We start from the raw sequence: 22,439 nt of genomic DNA, 5'->3' as shown, positions 1-22,439 counted from the left end.
TTCCAATCCTTGGTTCAAAAACTTTGGTGAGGAAAGAGGAGAGGGAGGGAGGGGGAGAGGGAGAGATCAAGAGAGGGTCACTTAAGAATTTTCAAAAAAAAAAATTTTGAGCTTCACCCCTATTTCATTTTAAAACAAGGGTGGCCCCTCGTTGCTTGTGGTGGAGATGAGAGCTCTTGAGCCCTCCCCCCCCCTCTGTCCCTCTCTCCCCCCATCCTGTCCCTCCCTTCCTTCCTCTCCCTCTCACTCTCTCCCTCCCCCCCTCTCTCTCTCTTCCTCTCTCTCCATCTCCCTCTCCCCTCCAATATTGTCTTTCCTTTTGTTGGTACAGCCCTGCAACGGCATAGTACAATATGGTACCGTACTGTACTGCTGGACAACCAGTATGGGTCCCAATACTGGTGTAGCCAACCATGGATCCAAGCAATCCAAGTCATGATAAAACCAATTATCTTTTCAATAAGAATTAAATGATGATGCATGATGGCTTTGGGAGAAACTGTGGTTTGCTATTGCATTAGCATGGGATGTCCAACTATTAGATAGATAACTTCATGTGTATGGACACACCAATTTTGGCATCTAACAATTATTTGAAAGGTGATACCTGCAATTTATCTATAGTTTAATATCCATCATATAGAGCTTAAACATTAGCCTAAGTCCTGGCGAAGTGTAAGTACTCACTGATATGCTCAGTTTGATTTCTTGGATAAAGACTTATTTAACCAAAGCCTCTGATCTATATTTCAGGGAGTGTTATTGTAAGTGCAGCAACACCAAATAAATATTTTAGTGAAGATGTTCAGATTTTCTGGAACAAGTTTTGGTGATAACAAATGCAGCCTTAATCTGAAATTGTTGGCAGATTAGGATTCAAATACTTAACTCACAGCTGGCTATGACTTGATGTTTACAACTGCTCATGACATTTATCAATTTTATCTTGTTATAGTGAATGCCTTTGATAATTCAGTTGATGGGACTTCATCATGGAATATTTTATTAATTATTGTGAATCACTATTGGCTTTCTGTTTTTTCATTTCCAAAAACAACCTTTTTTCTTACTTCATTTTGAGACATGTTAAGTTTTGCTCTAAATAGAGCCTTATATGCCTCCTACAGATTCAAGATGGATGGATTCTTTTGATGTTTTTGGTTTCCATTATAATTCTTTAAACTCTAGGTACATATAATGTAGGCTTACTGTAATTTGGATGCTTTTCAGGTGAAACCAGCCCATATCCCATTAGCAGCTGTAGGTCCTGAGGAACCACATGTTGCAAGCACAACTTGGTCTGATATGGTGCTCGAGAAACAAGGTTTGACTTTCCAGGATCCTGAGGTAGAAAAGGCAGAACTAGAAGGATTCTTAAGTTCTCCACTTCCTTCTCATCCAAAGCTGTACAGAGGACAACTGAAGAATGGTCTTCGCTATCTTATTTTACCTAATAAAATTCCAGCAAACAGGTATTTCTGGAAAACAATGTTACTAATTTCATAATTTACTGGTCAGGACCTTCGGATATAGGGAACTCCAAAATGCATATGACTATTTCAACACTATAATGGTACTGGGGAGCGTAAATTCTTCCTAAAACATCATGAAAACATAATTCTTAAATATGCCCCTATCAATACTACATTCTTATTAGGTATGCATTTGTATTTTAACTCACAGTTATGTCTATTCTTGTTCTCCTCTATCACTGCTGCTGCTGCTGTTATTGTCATGTGTATTATGCTGAAATATCTTGTGCTCCATAATGGAGTGCAGTTCTCTAATATTAGATTGTGATAGCTCCGCCTATAAATGAAGAGCAATTTAGGAATTAGAAGACATTTTTAGTCACTTAACTCAAAAAGGGTGATATTTTCATCATGGTAAGACAATGTTGAATTCATGCTTGTGTACTGTACTGATATTGTGCTTAAATTACACTGGTATGGTACTTACTCTCATGTGAATGCTCTAGATAAACACAAGTATGGGAGTCACATGCATGGTTGCCTTTAAGTCTCTGGAATTGTCTGTTACTTTAAAAAAGCAAATAAAAAAGAGGGGATTCCTTAGTGAATATATGACAAAGATCGAGAACTAAGAGTTAGTTGTGCTGAATGTATTTATGATGCAAGAAACGTCTTTTATACAGTTCTGGTACCAAACCGAAGTAGGGAACCAGTATGGTATCTGGTTCTGAAATCTAGGTTTAAAAAATTTATGCAGTAATAGGATTTTATAGGCTAATCTAGTCAGAGTAGCTTCACTAGGGACTAATCAATAATAATCAGAGTTACATATTGCTGGCATTTTCCAGCAGACCTGTTATTTTCTTTAGGTTGAAGTACCAACTACTAAGGTAGAAATAGATGATGTAAATCTGTTTTGATTTAATCTAGGAAAGTCACTTTTATTTGGCTATTGCACATGCTTCCTTTTGAATTAAGTTTGCTCGTTGCTGTTGTATCATTTAGCATATCTTCTTACTTTTGTCACCAATTTTACAACTTTCAGGTTTGAGGCACATATGGAAGTTCATGTTGGATCTGTTGATGAGGAAGATGATGAGCAGGGGATTGCTCATATGATTGAACATGTTGCATTTCTTGGTAGTAAAAAGCGCGAGAAACTTCTTGGGACAGGAGCAAGATCTAATGCATATACAGACTTTCACCATACGGTGTTCCATATCCATGCTCCAACCAGCACGAAGGTTGGCGACAATTTTTTTTTTTTTTTTGTGCGTGTGTGTGTGAGAGTAATTGCTTCTAGATGACAATTTGGTGACATGCAATTGAATTATGACCGGTTATGTCTAGATGCTTGCGCATTTGCTCATGCATAAAAAATGGGTCCATATTGTACCTATTGTGTATTAAATTGTCTAACTACTTCCTGACCTGAAACCTTAACAAGTTTTCTTGCATTTTTTCTTTGATAATTAGTGGACACTTTCTATGGCAGGACTCAGATGGAGATCTACTTCCATTTGTATTGGATGCACTGAATGAGGTGAGTTACTTTTTAACCCACCTAAAACATACTTTACTTCATTTGCATGTGGATTTACTTTAATTATTGTTTTTTTTGGATATTAGCAGAAAAAGGTATATTTCTTTAGGACTTGACTATAAATTTTTAAATTAAAATCTGTTTCATCTTGTCCATACCACAAGAACTCAAAACAGCTGTGCTTGAAAAGAAATAGCAAATGGATGGATTTCAAATTGATAATATTTTTACTATGCCAAATATATTTATATCATTTAAAAAGAAGCATAATATTAATGCGTTTGTTACAAAATGCTTGTATTTAAAAAATTCATCCATTGTATGGTTATAGTGGACTACCTAATTAATGTTGTCTTGTTTATACCCTCATGCTACCATGTAATCTATCTTGTTTTTATCCTCATGCTACCATGTAATGAATCTGTTAAGCTGAATTTTAGCTGCAAGCTATTAGTAAAGTTCAAGGATCATCCTTAATTTTATAAGAGAGGCTTGATTTCCCGATTTTTCAATTCGAAAAATAATTCTTAGCTATATTTCCTAATAAGAAATTCTAATGAATAATTTATACATAATAAGATCCCATTTCTTCAGTTGTCCAAATTCAAAATAGTTTGTTTGTTACAGCATAATTTTAGATCTGAATAAAATACAATGAAGTAATTTCGTAAAAAGATGTATTAGTGCAAAATCTAAAAATTTATCTAGATTAAAAATATTTCATGAATATATCCTAAATATTTTAAAAATCTCCAGTAGTCACATGCATTTGTGCATGTATTATAACTAGTAAAAAAGGGACATATGCTTTATCTTTTGGATACAACTTTTAAATGGTGTGTGTGATTGGTTAACCAATTGAAAGTACACAAAGATCATTTCTGTCCTATCATGAAATTTATGAGAGAAAATGTAAACTATGATTCATTATCATGTACATGCCCAGGCATGATTAGATTCTAATTGCATGAGAGGTAGAACCATTAGATGGATAACATATCTAGAACTCATGAAGTTTTATTTGATACAAATGGATGCATGGAAGAGAAAAGCACTGCTTGAATAGGCTATAGGAATTTTATACATCCCTTAAGGATGTGTCACAATTCTTCCATAAGTGTGAAGGTTTGCATGCTTCCCTCTTTTCCTTGCTCTTTCTCTCTCTCCCCCTCTCTCTCTCATTTGGAGAAAGCAAAAGTTTTGGCTGTTTAGAGAGGGTGTCGATGTCTTCTGTGTTGGAATACATTATGTGCCCAACTGGCACGTGTACGCAGGCTTTTAAAAGGATGCAATTGTAGGTCAACTTAGGGTATCTAGCCTTGTGGGAGACTCCGTGAAGCCCTAGCCATGTCTCACACCAGTTATTCAGGTCAAGTAGAAATGGAACAATGGTTAATTATATGTAGGCATCCTCCATTCATGACTGGTTATGGTTTACTTACTCTAGTCGTTCAATGACCTTACCTACAAATTTACCTAAGGATGACCATTAATATAACTATTCAACATTTCAACCTCCATTAGGAATTGTGACTTTGTATAATTCTATTAGATAGGCACTCGAGTATGTGAATATTAAAAGCAAAAGAAGGTGAGGAAATTGTGTTTGTTGTTTGTAAGGATCTAATTTCTTCATATTTAATATTGTTCTATGTGGATTTTCTAAAGCTGGCTTCTTGCTATGCCATCCTGGATTTACAAATGGAGGCTGTATTGGGAACAAGCACGAAATATCTCTTGTGGTTTTTCTAAGTTATAAATCTTCTTGATAAAGGTGTATATTTATTGGCCCTCTTGGTGAACAAGATGGTATGATAGTGAAGGGATCGAGTGTAATAAGATGCAGGAATGGATTGGACTTGGGACAGATTATTTTATCTGCATCTGTTTCGTAATTTCTCCTTGACTTTAATTTCAGCTCCTTTCAGTGTTTTCACCATATGAGTCAAACCTATCAATTTGGTCACTACAAGTTGACCTCCATCTCCTCTGATAAAACGATTCCAACTGTAGAAATGTTCGAGATGCAAAACATGAAGACTTGACAACTTGTTTTTTCTATTGAAACATTGGAAAGTTAAATTCATACTACCTTTTTATCAAATCTGAAATGTCTAAGGTGGTTGAACTAGTTGAGTGCATAGATAGGTTGGCTAATAAAGTTTTTCACTTAGGGATTTTGATAATTAAAGGAGGAGATTCTGAGTTGTGGGAGGGGAATAAGGTGTTATCAAATAAGAGGTCTTCGAGCAAAATCTTGGCTTTAGCTGTCTTTTGATAGGTCTGTCCTTTTATTGATCTTCATGTTGTCTGGAAAGAACGACTTTTGAGCATGATGGTTAATCATTTGGTGGCATTCCGATTATAGTGAGTTAAGATATCATGGTTTGAAGTTGCTTGGACCAATTATGAATTTCATCTTTAATTTAGTCTTGAAGATATTCATCTTCTGTTGCTTTCAGTTGTGAGCCATACAATCTTCATGTTTTTGGATAAGCCTCAAGTTATATGAAGTTGTTCGTCAATACTCATTTCTGTTTTGGGCTGCTCCCACAATTTGATAGTTAGGATTTCCTTTACTTTGCATAGATAATAGAGAAAAAAGAAGGATGAGAGATTAGACTCATTATGGCTGCAATCAGTGCAGTAACTACTTAAATAAGCACATGATGAGACAAAGTTTAACTCAATCTACATACTTAATTACCTGCTATTGTGCATTGACTATCAAAAAAGTCCTACTTGTTTTGAGAAACAACTTTGCTTAGCTAATGAATCAAAACAAGTAATAAAAACTCAATCAGTAGGTAAATAAATTGTAGCAACTTAAAACTTCACCGAAAAAGCTAGCTGGAAGGTATTGGCTTTTTTGGCCCTTTACAAGTACCCAAGATCTCCTCAATGCATAACCGATGTGAGATTAAGCACATAAGGTAGATATTGGGTGCTTATGCAGGGCTAATGAACTCAAACAACACTTTCCAGCGAGACATTTTCGATGAGATCCTGGGTCATCACAAATGGTATTAGTGCAGATACGGTCCATGGCTAATGTGGATTAGGAAACATTGTAGCTTGGGTCCTTTTGGGCTGACTGTGGGCTAATCATTGTGTTTATTATTGTGTTTGGATCAAGGCATGCTGAACCGGTACCGCGGCCTTTTCGGTCGGTTGGCGGTACGGTTCGGTATGGTTTCATACCGTACCGAACCGACGACCCAAATCGGAAGAAAAAAAGAGAGAAATAGAGAGAGAGAGAAAGAGGAAGAAAAAAAAAGAGGGAGGGGAAGGAGCGGCGAGGCCGCTGGACGGCCTCCGACTGGCCGCCGTGGCCGTCGGAGGGTGCAGTCCACGCGCGTGGCCCGCAGGCGTGAAACAAGGGCATCTCCTGTTTCGCAAATTTTTTTAAAAAACATGGTTTTAAGTGAAGTCGGCAAACGATTTGCCGGCTTCACGATTTTTGTTTTTTTAAAAAAATTCTTAAGTCGGCAACTGGGTTGCCGACTTCATAAGTTTAAAACAAAAAAAAAAAGAAAAAATTGAAACAGATGTCGTCTGTTTCGAAAAAGAAGAGGGCGGAGCGCGGAGGCCCCGTCGAGCTCCGGCTCGCGCCTCAGTCGGCAGCCCACCGGGAGCCTCGCAACGGAGGCACCGTCCGTCCGGTAGGTTCCCCGCCCCCCTCCGAGTGCTCTCTCTCTCTTTTTTGCTCTCTTGAAAGCCCTATCAGCCGCCACCGCCGGCCTCCGGCGGCTCCCACCTCCTCCCTCCCCTCCCCTCTCTCTCTCTTTCTCACTTTTCATTCTTTTTTCTTCTGTACCGCCAGTGTACCGATTTTACCGGCCGAATCGTGCCGGTTCTCCGCCGGTCCGGTACGAGATGGGGTGTACCGGCCGGTTCGGCACGGTATGGCAAACCTTGGTTTGGACCTTGTTTACTGTTGAATTTGATTGGGTTTGGATCCTTAGCTAGTAAGGATGCCTGGGCTTAAATAGGGGAGTGTGTGAGGACTTCTTTTGGTGTATGTTTAGTTCCACATTGGTTGTACATTGGGGACATCTTGAATACCTACACAGGACCAAAGAATCCAAATAACATTTCTGGCTAGTTTTTTTGGATGATGTCTTGTATTATTGTAAATGATATCAAAGTGGACCTAGCCCATGACCCATATATGACTAGGGGAGATTGCAGCATGGACCTTTCGGGGCTGATTATGGGCCATGGTATTTGTGATTGGATTTGATTGATTTGGACCCTTAACCTGACAAGGATGCTAATGCTTAAACAGGGAGTATGTGAGGACCTGAGCAAGAGTGTGTTTAGTCGCATAACGGTTATGCATTGGGTGGATCTTGAGTAGAGGGCTAAGGAACCTAAATAATATCTTCTACCTAGTTTTCTGGATGAGGTCTTGGGTCGTTACATAAATATTGACTGTTTGACTTATGAGCTTGGAGCAAGCTCATAGACTACCACAAATAGGATGCTTTGGAATGGGCTGCTCAAGTCTGGTTTTAAATTGTTTCAGACTTCCAACTATGCTTCTTCAACATAGGGTTGACGATTTGTTTGTGTGCTAATGGAGCACTTATCTAGGTATCAATGTATTCATGAGTTGAGGTTGTGCAGCTGAAATAACAGAGAAGTTTGGTGGTCACAGTGTATAAAGTCCACTTGCACTGAAGATTGAATCCAATGTTGCATTTGCATCAAGTTTTTTGAGAATGCTGAGAGAACCAAACGTTCAAAAACCATACCTCCATAAACATCAACGTGATTTCTATACAATTGATGTACAACTGAAACTTTCCTCGAAACTGCTTATTTGCATTTTGACATAATAGCAGACTACTCAGCATTCATGTCTATCCTGTTGTGTATAAATGAAAAATATGCAACATACGATTCCAGGACAATTTAACTAATTGAGATTGACGAAACTTTGATGTCAATACAGGGAACCATTTAGAACTAAATTATGAAAAGTTGACTTCTCTGATAGATGACAGATAACATAATGGAGTATAAATTTTTGCCATCTTTAATTTTTCTGTTCGAAAACATTGGAACATATGACTTTGATGCCTTACATCATGAATCCCTGCTCATGTCCAATATCCATTTAAAGTTATGTTTTTTAGACAGTTTGTTCAACTTCTTAGATCAGCTTGGGTTGAGGTAATTGCTGCCTCTATTGTTTGTCACTGTTTTTTTTGGACAGGAACAGAAATGAATCATATTTGTAGCTTTATAACCTCAAATAACTTATTGCCTGGCATACTTCTAGTTTTTGCTTGGTCTAGAAAAATGACATCAGCGTTGCAAGTTTGCAACTGATGATTACATAGGATTGATTAAATTTTGTTTTATCCATATAATGCCTCAAGGTAATTGTCCTGAAGTTGTTTAGCATGTCTTTGTTTGTTTTCTAGTTCACCTATATCATCACTTGCCATTTTAGATACTCCTATGGTTGCATGATTTACTGGATTTTGCTAATGGATTCAGATAGCATTCCACCCTAAGTTTCTTCCATCTCGTGTTGAAAAAGAGAGACGGGCTATCCTTTCAGAACTACAGATGATGAACACCATAGAGTATCGTGTTGATTGCCAGGTAAGATCCATAGGTTATGCTTGCATTTGCTAAACACAAGAAGAAATATACGGAGATTCTAGAGTAGAGGATATGCTGAGTGATGTCATATTCTACAAATCTTATGTTGACAGTCCAATTTTCCTTTTCAATCAGTTGTTACAACATTTGCACTCAGAAAATAAACTGGGCAAAAGATTCCCAATTGGACTAGAAGAGCAGATTCAGAAGTGGGATGCAGATAAAATCAGGAAATTTCATGAGCGCTGGTATTTTCCTGCAAATGCTACTTTATACTTGGTTGGGGATATTGATAACATCCCCAAGATGGTGTACCAAATCGAAGTATGTCTATTAAATTTTATGCATGATTATCAAAAGAGTCTTATCTGCAGATGTATTGACACTCAAAGTATCATGTAGGCTGTATTTGGACGAACGCTTGCAGAAAATGAAACATCAACCGTCCATAATCCCAGTGCTTTTGGTGCAATGGCAAACTTTCTTGTTCCAAAGCTACCAGGTGGGCTGGCTGGAAGTCTGTCTAATGAGAGATCATCTATTTCATTAGATCAACTAAAGCCTGCAAAGAAGGAAAGACAGGCAGTTAGACCACCTGTTGAGCATAAATGGTCTCTCCCTCGATTGGGTCACGATGCCAAGCCTCCTGAAATCTTCCAGCATGAGTTGATTCAAAATTTCTCCATCAACATGTTTTGCAAGGTACCACATATATCTCCCTCCGTTGATGTTTATGTGAAAGTTCTAATAGCATGATATGGTCCATACCTCTGTTGGCTGGCACAGTATGTACTTCAGTACATACTATACTGAGACAGGGTACAAACCAGTATCAAAGCAGCAAAAAAAAGGGTATAGAAAGAACATTTAAGCTTGGTACGCGAAGGTACAAGGTTAATTCAGGGTGGTTGATCCATTCTTTGGTTCTGAGTGGGTGATGAGGGCTGGTTCCTGGCCTGTATGGTCCAGTATGCCCAGTCTTCAAATCCTTGGTATATTAATCTTTACTGCTGCTGCAAGTGTTATAACTTGATGAATTGCCTCTTTCTTTTGTAACCCTAATGCATTGACATGATCCAGGGTCTCTTTTGTTAGCATAAATATGTTGGTTCTTGCCTAATGAACATTTGTGCATGTATAGTTCATAGCCTAAATTGATGGCAATGACAAATAGTGATTTTTGTTGGGTTTGTTTTTCCTTGAATTCTGTTGAGATGAATTATTACGAGAATAATGAGCTATGGCTTCTTAAACCTTGCTGACTAAACCCAATATGATATCCCAGTCCTTGTATTTCAGTACAACCAATGTTTTAACTTTGTATGCTGCAAATAACCCTGAAGGATGTTCAAAGTAACCCTAATTATGCACAAAAAAAAAGTCTCAAATAAAACCTTTCCCACAAGCAAAAAAGATACCATGCAGATATCAGGCATAATATCTAACATATGGGATTTGTGGCTGATTCCTTATATCATATGGCTGTGGCATATACTGGCATTTCCCTGTGTCTGGATTCCAAATTTATGTTGTTGTTGGCCTGTTGGACGTCTTACAATTCCTGTAAAGTTGACCCTTCAAGTTTTGTTATCTTTGAATTACTAATATTAGGAGTCAAGTTTCATGTGTCATCATCGTCCTGCTCCATCAAAAAACATGATTGTTCTCCACATTTGTATCAGTCTACTTTTCTCTTTTATAATGTTGTTATGTGCCTGCAGGTCTCTTTATATCTTGACCATCTCAGTTATACAACGTTGCTGACCTTACTACTGTTCTGGAATGGTTTTAGTGGGAGTCTAAAAGTTGATTCAAGAATATCAATATCAATCTATCTTCAAATTAATTGATATTGATATGGTTCAAGTTTATGTCGGGAAACTTGCCTACAAAGACGAGCCAGTATTTAAGATAGTTGATGATACTAATTGTTATGAAGCTCCATTTTATGATGCAAGTCCACAACCTGACAAGGAGTTCAAATTAGGTCTAGGTGAAAGAGGAGCCTTTTCAAGGTCTCACATCTAGAGTATCAAGTATCTTACTCTTATTGGTTAGAGCTTGGTACAAGGCTTGTTCTGTACCGTATCAGGACATGGCATGCATTTTTTCAGTAGGTTGTGCAACTTTTTGTTAACGGATACTCTAATATGCCATGATGCTATTTCTTTTTTTTTTTTTTTTGCTATGTTGATGATTTTAGCTTACTTTATATCGAGAAATAGAAATGCAAACTCATAAAAAGCGTAGCCAGTTTCTAAGCATATAGATACTGCAAACCCTCTAATGTACGAGCTCTTTTATTTTTGAACACCATTGGAGACAGACATATTACATCATATTAACAACTCTAAAACACATACTAGTTCCAAGATAGTGTTGTTAAGAAAAGCAAATCTTTTGGTAATACAGTTTCTGAAAATGTCACGTCTTGCAAAATTGAAAATATCATTTTTAATGTTATATCATGGTCTATCATAGAATGCACTGTGGGGAGGAGTGGTTTTAACTGATGGTAGATCATAGATGTTCCTGAGTAATGGAGGGCTAGTATTGTGCAAATGAGGCCTGCATGATATGGCTTGATCAGTGCATACTGTATGATTGGTATTGATGATTGGGAAATTGTGTTATTCTTGTGAAATTAAGAATTAATATATTAGATATTTGTGAACTTTTGATTCATCCTATGTTTTCCTTTCAGATTCCTGTCAGTCAAGTTCGAACATATGAAGACTTGCGCAACGTCTTGATGAAGAGAATATTTTTATCAGCTTTGCATTTCCGGATCAATACAAGATACAAGGTGATTCCTGCTTATCGGGGATGGGCTTTATGACTTGGCCACAGGCCAAAATTATTCTTATTAATATTATTATCTATTTCATTTTTCTCTATTTTTATGTTAAATTTAATATTTTCTAATCAAAATTATGAGCCTATTCACGTTCATTTACTGGAATGGGAAGATTTTGTTAATAATTTTACATGAATGTGTGAGGCCATTATTTACTAATTATGTATTTGGAGTCCCTGGTGACCTAGTTACAGAAATTATGTTGTCCTCAATTATGCCATTCTGCTTGAATATCAATAATTGGATGCTTCTAGTTTTGGCATGCTTCCTTAGTTTGTCTTTAAATTAATGTACTGGGCATAAGTGGTGACTGCCTTTTTTTATATTTTTTTAAGAAAAGTAATCTCGATAACTGAATAGCGGCTCTTGAGTGATTACAACCAGAGTAAATTCAGACTGAAAGAAGAATGTATACATTTGGGTTTTACATTGTTGTATAGTACTGTACCTGTGACAAGCTTCTATAAAATATTGTTGGCAATTTGAACAGTTATCTTAGATATTGCTTTCTAGTTTCTACCATGTATATTGAATATTCAGTTACTAACAATCAGCATTGCATGAAGGTAATTATATTTGAATGAACCATCATTAAGCACCTTTTGTTTGTAGATAATCATAAATGCACTTAATGGTACATTTAAGGTTTTAAATCCCATGGGATGGGGCTATCCTAGTTTTTCTATAGAACGGGATGCGCCGTCGTCCCGCCCTGTCCCAATACTTGGGACAGAGGGTGTCCCAATGTGTCTCGATTAGGATGCTGGAATGTTAGCGGATGTTCTGTCCCGACACATGGGATGGTATCCTATCCCAATGTCCCATGGGACGTCCTGTTGAGACCTGAATCCTTGGGTGCATTAGTGAAAATTGTCATTTGATAGTGGGTTACACGACAAAAGGTATCCCATCTTTGGCAACTGCTTGCAACCATCTTGACTGGAAATTCAACAAGACCCTCATGCTTCTGGCATGTTGAGAATGAAGCATACAGAATTTAAATTCTCGGATACCATCACAAGAGTTCAAGCCTAACCATAAAGCTTAGAGGAAAGGAAGTGATCTTCGACGATCTCACCCATGTGCTCCACGCTACATTAATGCCAACTGGCAGATAGTGGAAATAATCAATTAAGGAAAATGAGATTGCTGCCAACCACTTTTCTGACAGAACCTCATATAAATAATATGGAAAACTTACCCAGTAGACGGAACGTTGAGCATGTGCTTTTAGTCAAAGTTATTTAGTGCCATTTGTCAGTTTCATGCCAAGCAGTGGCATACATGGGCGCACACTGGCAGATGTGCACTGGCACTCAATCATGTCATGTGCCATTCCAGCACTAGCTCAGCACATGCAGATCTATGCTGATCGGTACGGCCAGCACCATAGTCCTTATTTGACTATCAAAGGGGAGATATCACTAATACAGCTTAGTTTCTTCCATGCTCCATGAGGTCAATTGATTCCTTGAGGTTCTTCAAAACTGCACCTTTTTGTCCACCTATCCAAAAACAGGCAAAAACTCACCACTGTTTTGCTCGAAGTGGATACAACCTTTTCAGTGGGCAGATTGCTTCTGAACCTAGATTAACCTTGTCCTTTTAAGCTGTAGTACATGATGTAGTTCTCCTAAGTTATAACAGCAATTATAAAAAGGTGGTGATTCTCAGGATAACTTGATGCTCACTTAGCTTTAATTAGTGTTGTAGAAGGTGAGTATTTAACTGTTATTTTTGGAAATTTGCTCCCTTTGAAATGCTTTCCGCTCATATGAAGCCCCTTAGTTCTTATTTGATACATATTGTCTGGATACCACTTCAATGGTGATTTTCGGGGAATAGAACTGAAGTCCTAAACATATTCTGCAACTGCAAGCTCCACCAGTATCAGTGGTCAACTTGGAGGGGAAAAACTATCGTATTATTCAGACTCATCAATGTTTGAATTCATTTTTTTAGCTTTTTGTTGCTTATACTAATAATATTACTTATAATTTTTTCAGGCTGAAATTTGCAGTTAACGTATATCTTCCTTTTCCCTTTTTTTTATTTGTATTTTGCAGAGCTCAAATCCTCCTTTTACATCTATTGAGCTGGACCACAGTGACTCGGGAAGAGAAGGATGCACCGTTACCACTCTTACAGTAACAGCAGAACCAAAGAACTGGCAGAGTGCCGTTAAGATTGCTGTTCATGAGGTCTGTACCTTGGGATTTCTATTGAAACAGTATATACACATTTCAGTTGGCCAGAAAAATTATTTTGGATCATAATGCTGGCAGATTCTTAAGTTCTCTTGGGAAAAATTCTGCTAGCATCTTGCAAGATATGAGTCTCATATTTGTTCTTTTACTGCATGTGTTGGAGGTTGTATGTTATCTCCTGAACTGTTATCTTACTCCAAAATTTGAATGAGGGCTGTAGTATTTGATGGAAAATTTTCACTTTCAAGATTTTGGAATCATACATTTAGAAACGCTCATGTGCATAAATGAAATACTTTGGAGCTCAAATTAGTTTGTCATTATACGAAGTGTTCCTTCCAGGTTCTGAGTATGTTTTGGATGCAGGTCCGAAGACTAAAAGAGTTTGGTGTAACAAAGGGAGAATTAACTCGCTACATGGATGCACTTATAAAAGATAGTGAACAGTTGGCTGCAATGATTGATAGTGTCCCATCAGTTGATAACTTAGATTTTATCATGGAGAGTGATGCTCTGGGTCATACTGTTATGGATCAAAGACAGGGACATGAAAGTTTGGTAGCGGTTGCTGAAACAGTGACACTTGAAGAAGTAAAATCTGTTCGCCATGCTTAGCTTCATATATGTTATTTAGCTTTACTGTGCTTGAATTTCTTTGGTGATTATTATCATCAGCATTTTTCATTGTACCTGTTTTATCATATGTTGAGAAATTATGTTGCAGGTCAATGCGACTGGTGCAAAGGTGTTGGAATTCATTTCTGACTTCGGAAAGCCTACTGCACCACTTCCTGCTGCTATTGTTGCCTGTGTTCCAAAGAAAGTGCATATTGATGGAGTGGGAGAAACGGAGTTTAAGATCTATCCACATGAGATCACCGATGCTATAAAAGCAGGTTTAGAGGAACTCATACATGCTGAGCCAGAGGTATGTTTTGATGATTTTATGTACATTTTCATATGATTAGGGTTTATCTGTTTTTGATCTTACCATTGGCTTTTTGGCATTCTATATGTTCCTTATCTTTGTTCTAGCCAGTGTCTTTGTATCTTAAGCATCCCATCAATCAAAGGGTAGTTTTTGTTAAATAATACCTGACCTTTTGTAACAAAGTTATAGGATTCTCTATACAAAATGTAAACCGCACGTGGTCTTTGAAGTAGGATCTCCGTTCAAAGTAGGACTCTTGCACAATCTATCCTTATCGCATCATGAATCCTTTCCTCAAATAACAACTAGCAAGACAAATTCTATTTAGTTGGATGTGGCTAATCCTATCACCAAGATGATTCTACTTCTGGAGAAAATAACAAAAAAAGACAAACAAAAAATAATGTATAAACTGGTTGAACCCATTAAAATAACTGGTTTGAGTAAGGATCCTTAGTAAAAGAAAGAAGGATTTGGAAGAAAAAGTCCTGCTTTTCTGTAGACAAAGTAATAGGACTCTCTATGACATGTAAACAGCATGTCATTTTAAACTAGGACCTTGTTCAAAGCAAGACTTGTGCATTGTCTATTCTTATCATCAAGGATTTAGGTCCCAATGAGACGTTCTGTGGGACACTGGAATAGAGTACCATCCCATGTATCAGGATAGGGCTATCCCGTTAGCGTTCCAATGTCCCGATCGGGATGTCTTGGGACATCCTCTGTCCCAAGTGTTGGGACGGCGATGCATGCCGTTTTATGTGAAAATCGGGACAGCCCAGTCCCACAGGATTTAGAACTTTGCTTATCACATCACGAGTCTTTTCCTATTTTAGTTGATTGGGGTGTAGCTAGTTATATTAGTATGTTGATTACTTGATTCTGGTTCAGGAAAAAGATAACAGAGAAGGAAGAAAAAAATAGTGAACAAAACTAGTTAAACCCATTAAAATATCTGGGATGAATCAGATTCTTAGCAGCAAATAGTAGAAGGATTTGGAAAAGTTCTATTTTTGCTTTCATCTCTCTTCAATTTGACTGTCTACTCATTGGTAAGATTTCTTGATGTGGTGTGTATTTTTTGTGATAGTTATGAGTGTGACCTTGACTAGGACGCTATAGCAGAACATTTTATTAGAAGGAATTACAACTTCCTAAGTTCCTAGCTGGGTTCCTCCTAGTAGCACACCCCTTTTGACCCATCATATTTGATACTTGATAGCTTATGAATACTCGTCGAAGTCTTGTACATTTCCAATACTCCACATATATGTTCTAATTTAAGCAGTACTTGGGATCAAGGTTCGCCGAACCAGATGGAACCATCCGGTTCGGGGTTTGCCGAACTATAATGTGGCCAACTGGGATGGTTCCAGCATTCAAAATGAGACACTAGCGAGGATGGAGAGAGGAGAAGGAAAGAGAGGAAAAGAGAGTGGGGGGAGGGAAGGAAAGGGGAAGGCCGGGGAGGCTGTCGGAGGGCCATTGAGGCCTCCCGAGCTTTGCCCTCTTTCGCAGAGAGGAAAAGAGAGAGAGGGAGGGAGAACGAGAGGGAGACGGTGGGGAGGTTGGGGGTGGCCGCGGATGACTGGATCTCAAGCGCCCTTGTTTCAATCAATTGGCTTTATTTTTTTTGCCGATTCATAGTGAAGCCAACTCATAGGGTTGTCGACTTCACTGTAAGTTGGCAAAAAAAAAAACCAATCGATCGAAACAGTGGCGAGCACTTTGTTTAATCTGTAGGAGGGCAAGAGGGAGATTCAGCCATCCGTGGCCCTTCGGTGATCACCATTGGCCTTTTTGCCCTTTCCCTTTCCCTCCCTCCCTCACCCTTTTTCTCTCTTCTCTCTCGGTTCTCCCTCTTCTCCGCTCTAATCATCCGAGGGCCTCCAGTGGCTAACGTCAGCCTCCTTGCCCTCTCCCTCTCCGTCCCTACCTCCACCCTCCTCTCTCTTTCTTCCTCTCTCATGTTCTTCCTCTCACCCTCTCTTCTCCTATTGTGTTGGTTCAAGCCTGGCATGGAATAACATAGGGGCGTATTGAACTATGTCACCGGCCGACCAGTACGGGCCCTAGTACCGGCAAAACTAACCTTGCTCGGGATAGTAGGAAAACCGACCTTACTAATCCAAAGCACCCAAGCTGATTTGTATAGCCCTATTTCAACCCTGTATTGCTCGGTAGGCTTTTATTTCTTAACTCATTTGAGCAAGCAGGTGTCATCCTGTGCTGACTCTGTACCTCCTTGTACCATGGTATGTACAGTATTAGCCAATGACCAGTTCAAGTTGGCACCTTGATTTGTCAATCTTTGGTTCATATAGCTTCGATTATTTTGTACTTAAAGTATGAGTTCTCTAGTTACAAACAACTACACAATTCCTAGTTCACATGTCGCACTACCTAGCTGCCAATCTATTTCCTAATTTGATCAAGAAAGTGAATAATAAATTAGATTAAAAACATTAACATAGTTTCAAAATATCGAGATGAATATTGCCTCTAGATTATAAAATTATTCCCTAGTTTGATAGATATGGTTCTCACGTCTTAGTTCTTGATTCCCATATGGTGTTTCTAAGATTTGATTTACTGCCATGATGTGTCTTGTAATGTTCATTAATATATTCAATGTTTCTAAATCAGAGTGTCATACTTCTTTTAGTTTATGCTGTGAAAATGATGAGTTCTGTGCTGTTCTCATCAGCACAAATAACTCAAATAAAAGAAACAAATGAGTCTTTAAATTCATTTTTTTACCAAGGATGAGGGAGGTAGTTCATATCATACTGTATCATGCAATACATAATTGGCAGACAAGATACTGATACGGTATGTACTATGTACTGTGGTGCATCCTCAGTGCCATCCATGTTGGCACATGTGTATTGCCTCTCTACATTGTCATAATTTTATGTACTGCTGTATGGCATGCTTAACATCATGCCTTGGGATGACACAAAATGGTCATGGGCATAGTGGTGCTGGAATGCATTTCAATGTGTGGGAATTTTTTTTTTTTTTGAAAAAGCAGAAGTTGATATGCAAACTTTGTTTTTCTCCAGTTTAGAGCTGTTTCATGAATTAAAAGAATATTTTGAACACTACATAGTGTTGAACAACTGAAAATGTAGTTATGTGTGCATTTTGAATATTGTTTCTTTCACTTGGCTAATACAATATCTAACAATGCATTACAATTACTTTTTTGGACAAATAGACAGCAATCATTTGTAAGATTTTGGTTGGAAAAACTTCTGTAGACTAATCAAAAGAACAAGGCACATGCATGTTCAAGTGCTCTATGCTAACTATGTCATATTAGATGATAAAATTTGGAGACTAAGCGCACCCATTTGTATTGCATATGTTTTCTATTTTGGTTTTTAAAAAATCCACGAAGAAAATTGAACTAGACTGAACAAGTATGTATTATGAAACTTTTGTTTTTTAAGTTGTTTGCAAAACCTCTAAAGCTTTTGGCAGCAAAGTTTTATTGCTCCAAGAAAATTGGAAATGAAGGCAAGGAATGACAAAGTTCCATGTAAATGCTTTATTTCACCAATTTATAGGGAAACAAAAACACAAAAACAACAACAGTACCAACCAGGCCTTAAGATGTATTTTTTTTTTCTTTTTACCAGATATTTGGCTATTCACCGTACTTGAGTATAACAAAACTTATGAGCTTTTAAACTCTGAGGAATCTAACAAACAAAAGCTTTTATTTTTACTCAACCCCAATGTTTTGGAAGTTGTTGCTGCATTGGAAAGTTGCCCTTCTTGTTTTGTGTTGGCATATGAATTCTGGGCTATAATTATTGAACTCAAATGGGGGATAGCTCTTTATTTACATGCAATATTTCAAATACCACCGGAACAGGATGGTACAAATGATATCGTAACATTCTGGTAGGTTTCCAGCACCGGTACATAATGTGTCGGTACAGGATGCAGTCCCGGACCATGTGTTGGTATTGATACCATATTATTCTGGCAAAAAACTGGTACAAGGTCCACTATCAGTACTTGAAACCTAGTTTACATTTATCTTAGAACATTTACTTAAAGTCCATTATAAGTAAAGTTTGTTTCAGTTGTTTACTTGCTATTCATATGTTGTTCACAGCCGACAAGCAATCTCCCACCCCTTGTCCAAGGCAACAAAATTGTGAAGCAAAATAAAAAGACAAAAACAGAAGTGGATTAAATTTTTGGCTTAGCATCAGTTAGCACTGAAGCATGCCAAACCATATAGAACCAACATGGTTCAATGGTATGGATTGATAACTTGCAAAATTAAGGATACCTCAGTACACGTGTGCATTGTGCCTGCACTGTCTTAGCATGATAGCACTTTAAACCTACTCTTTCTGATAAGTGTACTATTGGCTGATGCATGATGACATATGCTGATGGCTTGTTACCCCATTTTTTATCCATGCCTGACTATCCTTAACGGCCATGTTTCTGTTTGGGACAGTGTGAGGATTTTATCTTCTGAACTTTCTCCCTCTTTTGTGAACTCCATTTGCTATCGTGTAAGCATAATTTTAGTGTTAGAATCCTGAATTTAAAACTTTTAGTTCTTGCTTATAGATAGACAGGTTTTTAGTGTCATGTTGTATGATTGACTACCTGAAATTATGCAGTCACACATCAAAGAACAATTAAAACAATTATCTAGGAAACAAAAATGTAGATTCCTCTAAATTAATTAATTTGCATGTTTTTTGTTCAAAATATTTTTGTACCCTTGTACAAAGCAATTAAATTTGTTCATAATAAATGGAATAAAATAATGTATTTTTCGCATGTGCATGCCAAGTATTGGCATTTGGCAAGGTGCTTGCATCCAACAGCCTAGCCAAACATGGAAACAACTTGCAGTATCTTAATTCTTTCTTCCTAGACAACCTTTAGAGTTGAAATGCAAAACCAACTACTTTTAAGAAGACCAAAGATATTGATAAAGCTATATGTATGTATGTATGTATGTATGTATATTCTTAATACACGGATAATGGCAACAATATAGTGCAATGTTTTTGTCAAAATGAACATGGCAATGGTCACATGCCACTAAATAATATTTGTAGATAAGCACAGGATTTTGTAAAAACAGTTTGATGGTTGACATGGTTTGTGATTCTAATAATAAAATGCTACATGTTTTCTAGTGCATACAACTTCTTGAGTCTGCCAAGCTCCTATAAGCACAATATGCTTTGAGTGTTCCATTTAATTGGATTAGCCTCCTCTTTTTTGGTCTATTTTTTTTTGTATCAATATTTTATTTGGAACTATGTATGATTAAGATATTTTAGTATTTATAATTTTATATAGTCTACTACCAATCAAAATCCCATGCTATTCTCTTTGCTTTAAATGGTTGTTCAAGTAACTCTTTAATAATGAGTAAAATATCAAACCATTGTTCACAGTGCCAGTATGTACTTCCTTGTACCAGACATACCGTATCATGCCAATATTGAACGGATACTCTCTATGGGGGGTGTACTATGTCAATACACCAAACCAACCATTATATCGGTGTATCTACATTTGCCAACTGCCAACATGGTATCGGTGTGTGGTGCAGTACCAAGATTGCGAACCTTGTATCAAACAGATTCTTATGCTGGAAAAAAACATGTAGAAGTCCCTCATAAGTTTAATACCTGCACATCACTTTAATGGTATTAGGTTATGTGTCAGGACATGAGCTTTGCAAAGTTTTTTTAACATTTTGTTGCTAAGTTACTTGATTTTGTTTGACTTTGCAGCTTGAGGTGCCAAAAGATTTGATAACTCCATCACAGTTGGAGGAGTTGAGATTGCAGTGTAAACCATCCTTCGTTCTTTAAATCAGGAAACAAATGCAACAAAAGCATTTGACAACGAAACTGGCATCACACAATGTCGTCTCTCAAATGGGATTCCCGTAAACTATAAGGTAATGCTGGTATTAGTGCAGTTGATGGAAATATCGTGTATACATGGTTATCTTTTACCAGATTGATTTCTTTCACATGCATTTTAGCTAAGAGCTGATTCTCTTTTGACTCTGTGCATTAGTCCTGTTTTTAGTTACAATTTAATGACCAAACCTTGATCTTCATTACCACAGAACCCCCATATGTCACTTTAATTCTTTCCGAAATTTATGTCTCTAACTTTGATCTTTCCTACTGAGTCCATGCACCTGGGATCTGTTTCCTCTTTATGATATGCTATTCTAGTCACACTTAATTTATTGTAAATGGAATTCAATGATGATGTGTTATTCTATAAGGTCATCTCAACATGATCCATGCTACTATATTGTGTTGGAAAAAGCCTTGTATAGCGTGTGACATTTATAGTGTTAAGGTTTGGGGCTTTGGCCCTTGGCTTTTGTTGACCCTTTTAGGGAATACCTTGATGGTCTATGTTATTGTCAGGCAATGTTTAAAATCCTGTGGGACAAGGGCATCCCAGTTTCTCCATGAAATGGATGCCCCATTGCCCCACCCTATCCTGACGGCCATCTGTGTCAAGCATCTTGGAAGATATCTTTCATCTTTCTCCCTTTCTTTCCTTTATTTTTTTAATTCTTTCTTTAATTCTTTTTGTTCTTTCTTTCCTTTCTTCATTCTTTCTAGTCTTTCTTTTTTCTTCCTCTTTCTTACCTTTCTTCATTCCTTTCTTTCAGTTTCTTCTCCTCCTTTCTTTTTTCCTTCTTTCATTCCTTCCTCTTCCTTTTTCCCTTATCTTCTTCTTTCCTCTTTCTTCATTTTTCCCTGCATGGATGATTTTGGAGTCTTGTCCCCATCCCGATTCCTAGTTTACCTCAAGAATGGGACAAGATGGCTGGGACCCCATCCTGCTGGGATCTTTAGCTGAAATCAGTTATTTGGGGAGGGGCATTAAAAAATCCATAATTGCAACCTTATATTTCTAGCTATCGTTAATGAAGGCAATACAGTGTATGTTTCTAGGAAAGGATTGGTTTACTAACATTGAACCTCTTATTACTTGAGCAAATATAATGCTATCCCAAGTTTCTGATATTGCTATGCATTCATTTTCCCCTTTTTTCACCTTTTCTTTTGTCTCTTCCTCCTCAAAATTGGAGATTTTCAATTCTGGTTCCCTCTCGACCGAATTCCTAACAATTATATTCATCATTTCAGAGATATAAAAAGAAGAATAAAATATTTTGTCTATTCTATCCGAAAAAGGGGGGAATGCACATTTGCTTGAAACATTCCCCAAGTAACTATTATACATCTTAAATTCCATGTGTATTATATTGATGACGTTTTTAGAACTATTTCATTCTTGTTATTTAGATCATGGCTAAAATTACTATGATTTGTGACTAGAGACACCCATCATATTAATTATGTATTTCAAGGTCATGTAATCGGAGAGTAACCTAGATTTCTTTGCGTGGAAAGAGTTGGGAGGTGTAGGAAAGCTCAGTTTGGTGTAGTGGAGTGTGCTTTTCAAGCACAAAATATAAGATGAAGATCCAAAAAGAAATGCATTAGGAGAACAGAATAATAATGGAACATTGAGTGAAGCTTGAGGACAAAAAATGAGTACCTTGTTATTATGTGCAAAAAATGAATAACCAATCAAACAGTCTGGTTATATGGATGATAAGTTCCACCAGAGCTATATGAAATAGGAAAACAACATAAATAACAAGTGAAAAGAAATGAAAACTCGAACAATCCTGCATTGCCTATGGAAAAAATCTATTACAATAAAGGAAATAATTTTACATTTTGCAGATTTCTATGTGAGAGTTGGATCAATCCAAGAT

At 37.3% G+C, this 22,439-nt stretch overlaps 1 protein-coding gene across 1 annotated transcript in view; it reads left to right on the top strand.

The window, feature by feature from the left end:
- The window catches only part of LOC105039371 (stromal processing peptidase, chloroplastic), a 95,930-nt gene that overhangs the window by 56,553 nt on the left and 16,938 nt on the right, over window positions 1-22,439 (top strand). Inside the window, 12 exon segments of the mRNA XM_073246112.1 lie at window positions 1,231-1,472; window positions 2,518-2,716; window positions 2,968-3,015; window positions 8,524-8,631; window positions 8,767-8,955; window positions 9,034-9,333; window positions 11,336-11,437; window positions 13,555-13,689; window positions 14,062-14,286; window positions 14,420-14,623; window positions 20,413-20,487; window positions 20,490-20,582. Of these exon segments, the coding sequence (XP_073102213.1) occupies window positions 1,231-1,472; window positions 2,518-2,716; window positions 2,968-3,015; window positions 8,524-8,631; window positions 8,767-8,955; window positions 9,034-9,333; window positions 11,336-11,437; window positions 13,555-13,689; window positions 14,062-14,286; window positions 14,420-14,623; window positions 20,413-20,487; window positions 20,490-20,582 (1,920 nt within the window).

Source organism: Elaeis guineensis, chromosome 1 (assembly GCF_000442705.2).
Source record: "Elaeis guineensis isolate ETL-2024a chromosome 1, EG11, whole genome shotgun sequence".
NCBI lineage: Eukaryota > Viridiplantae > Streptophyta > Magnoliopsida > Arecales > Arecaceae > Elaeis > Elaeis guineensis.
This window is presented reverse-complemented; position numbering and strand designations above follow the sequence as displayed.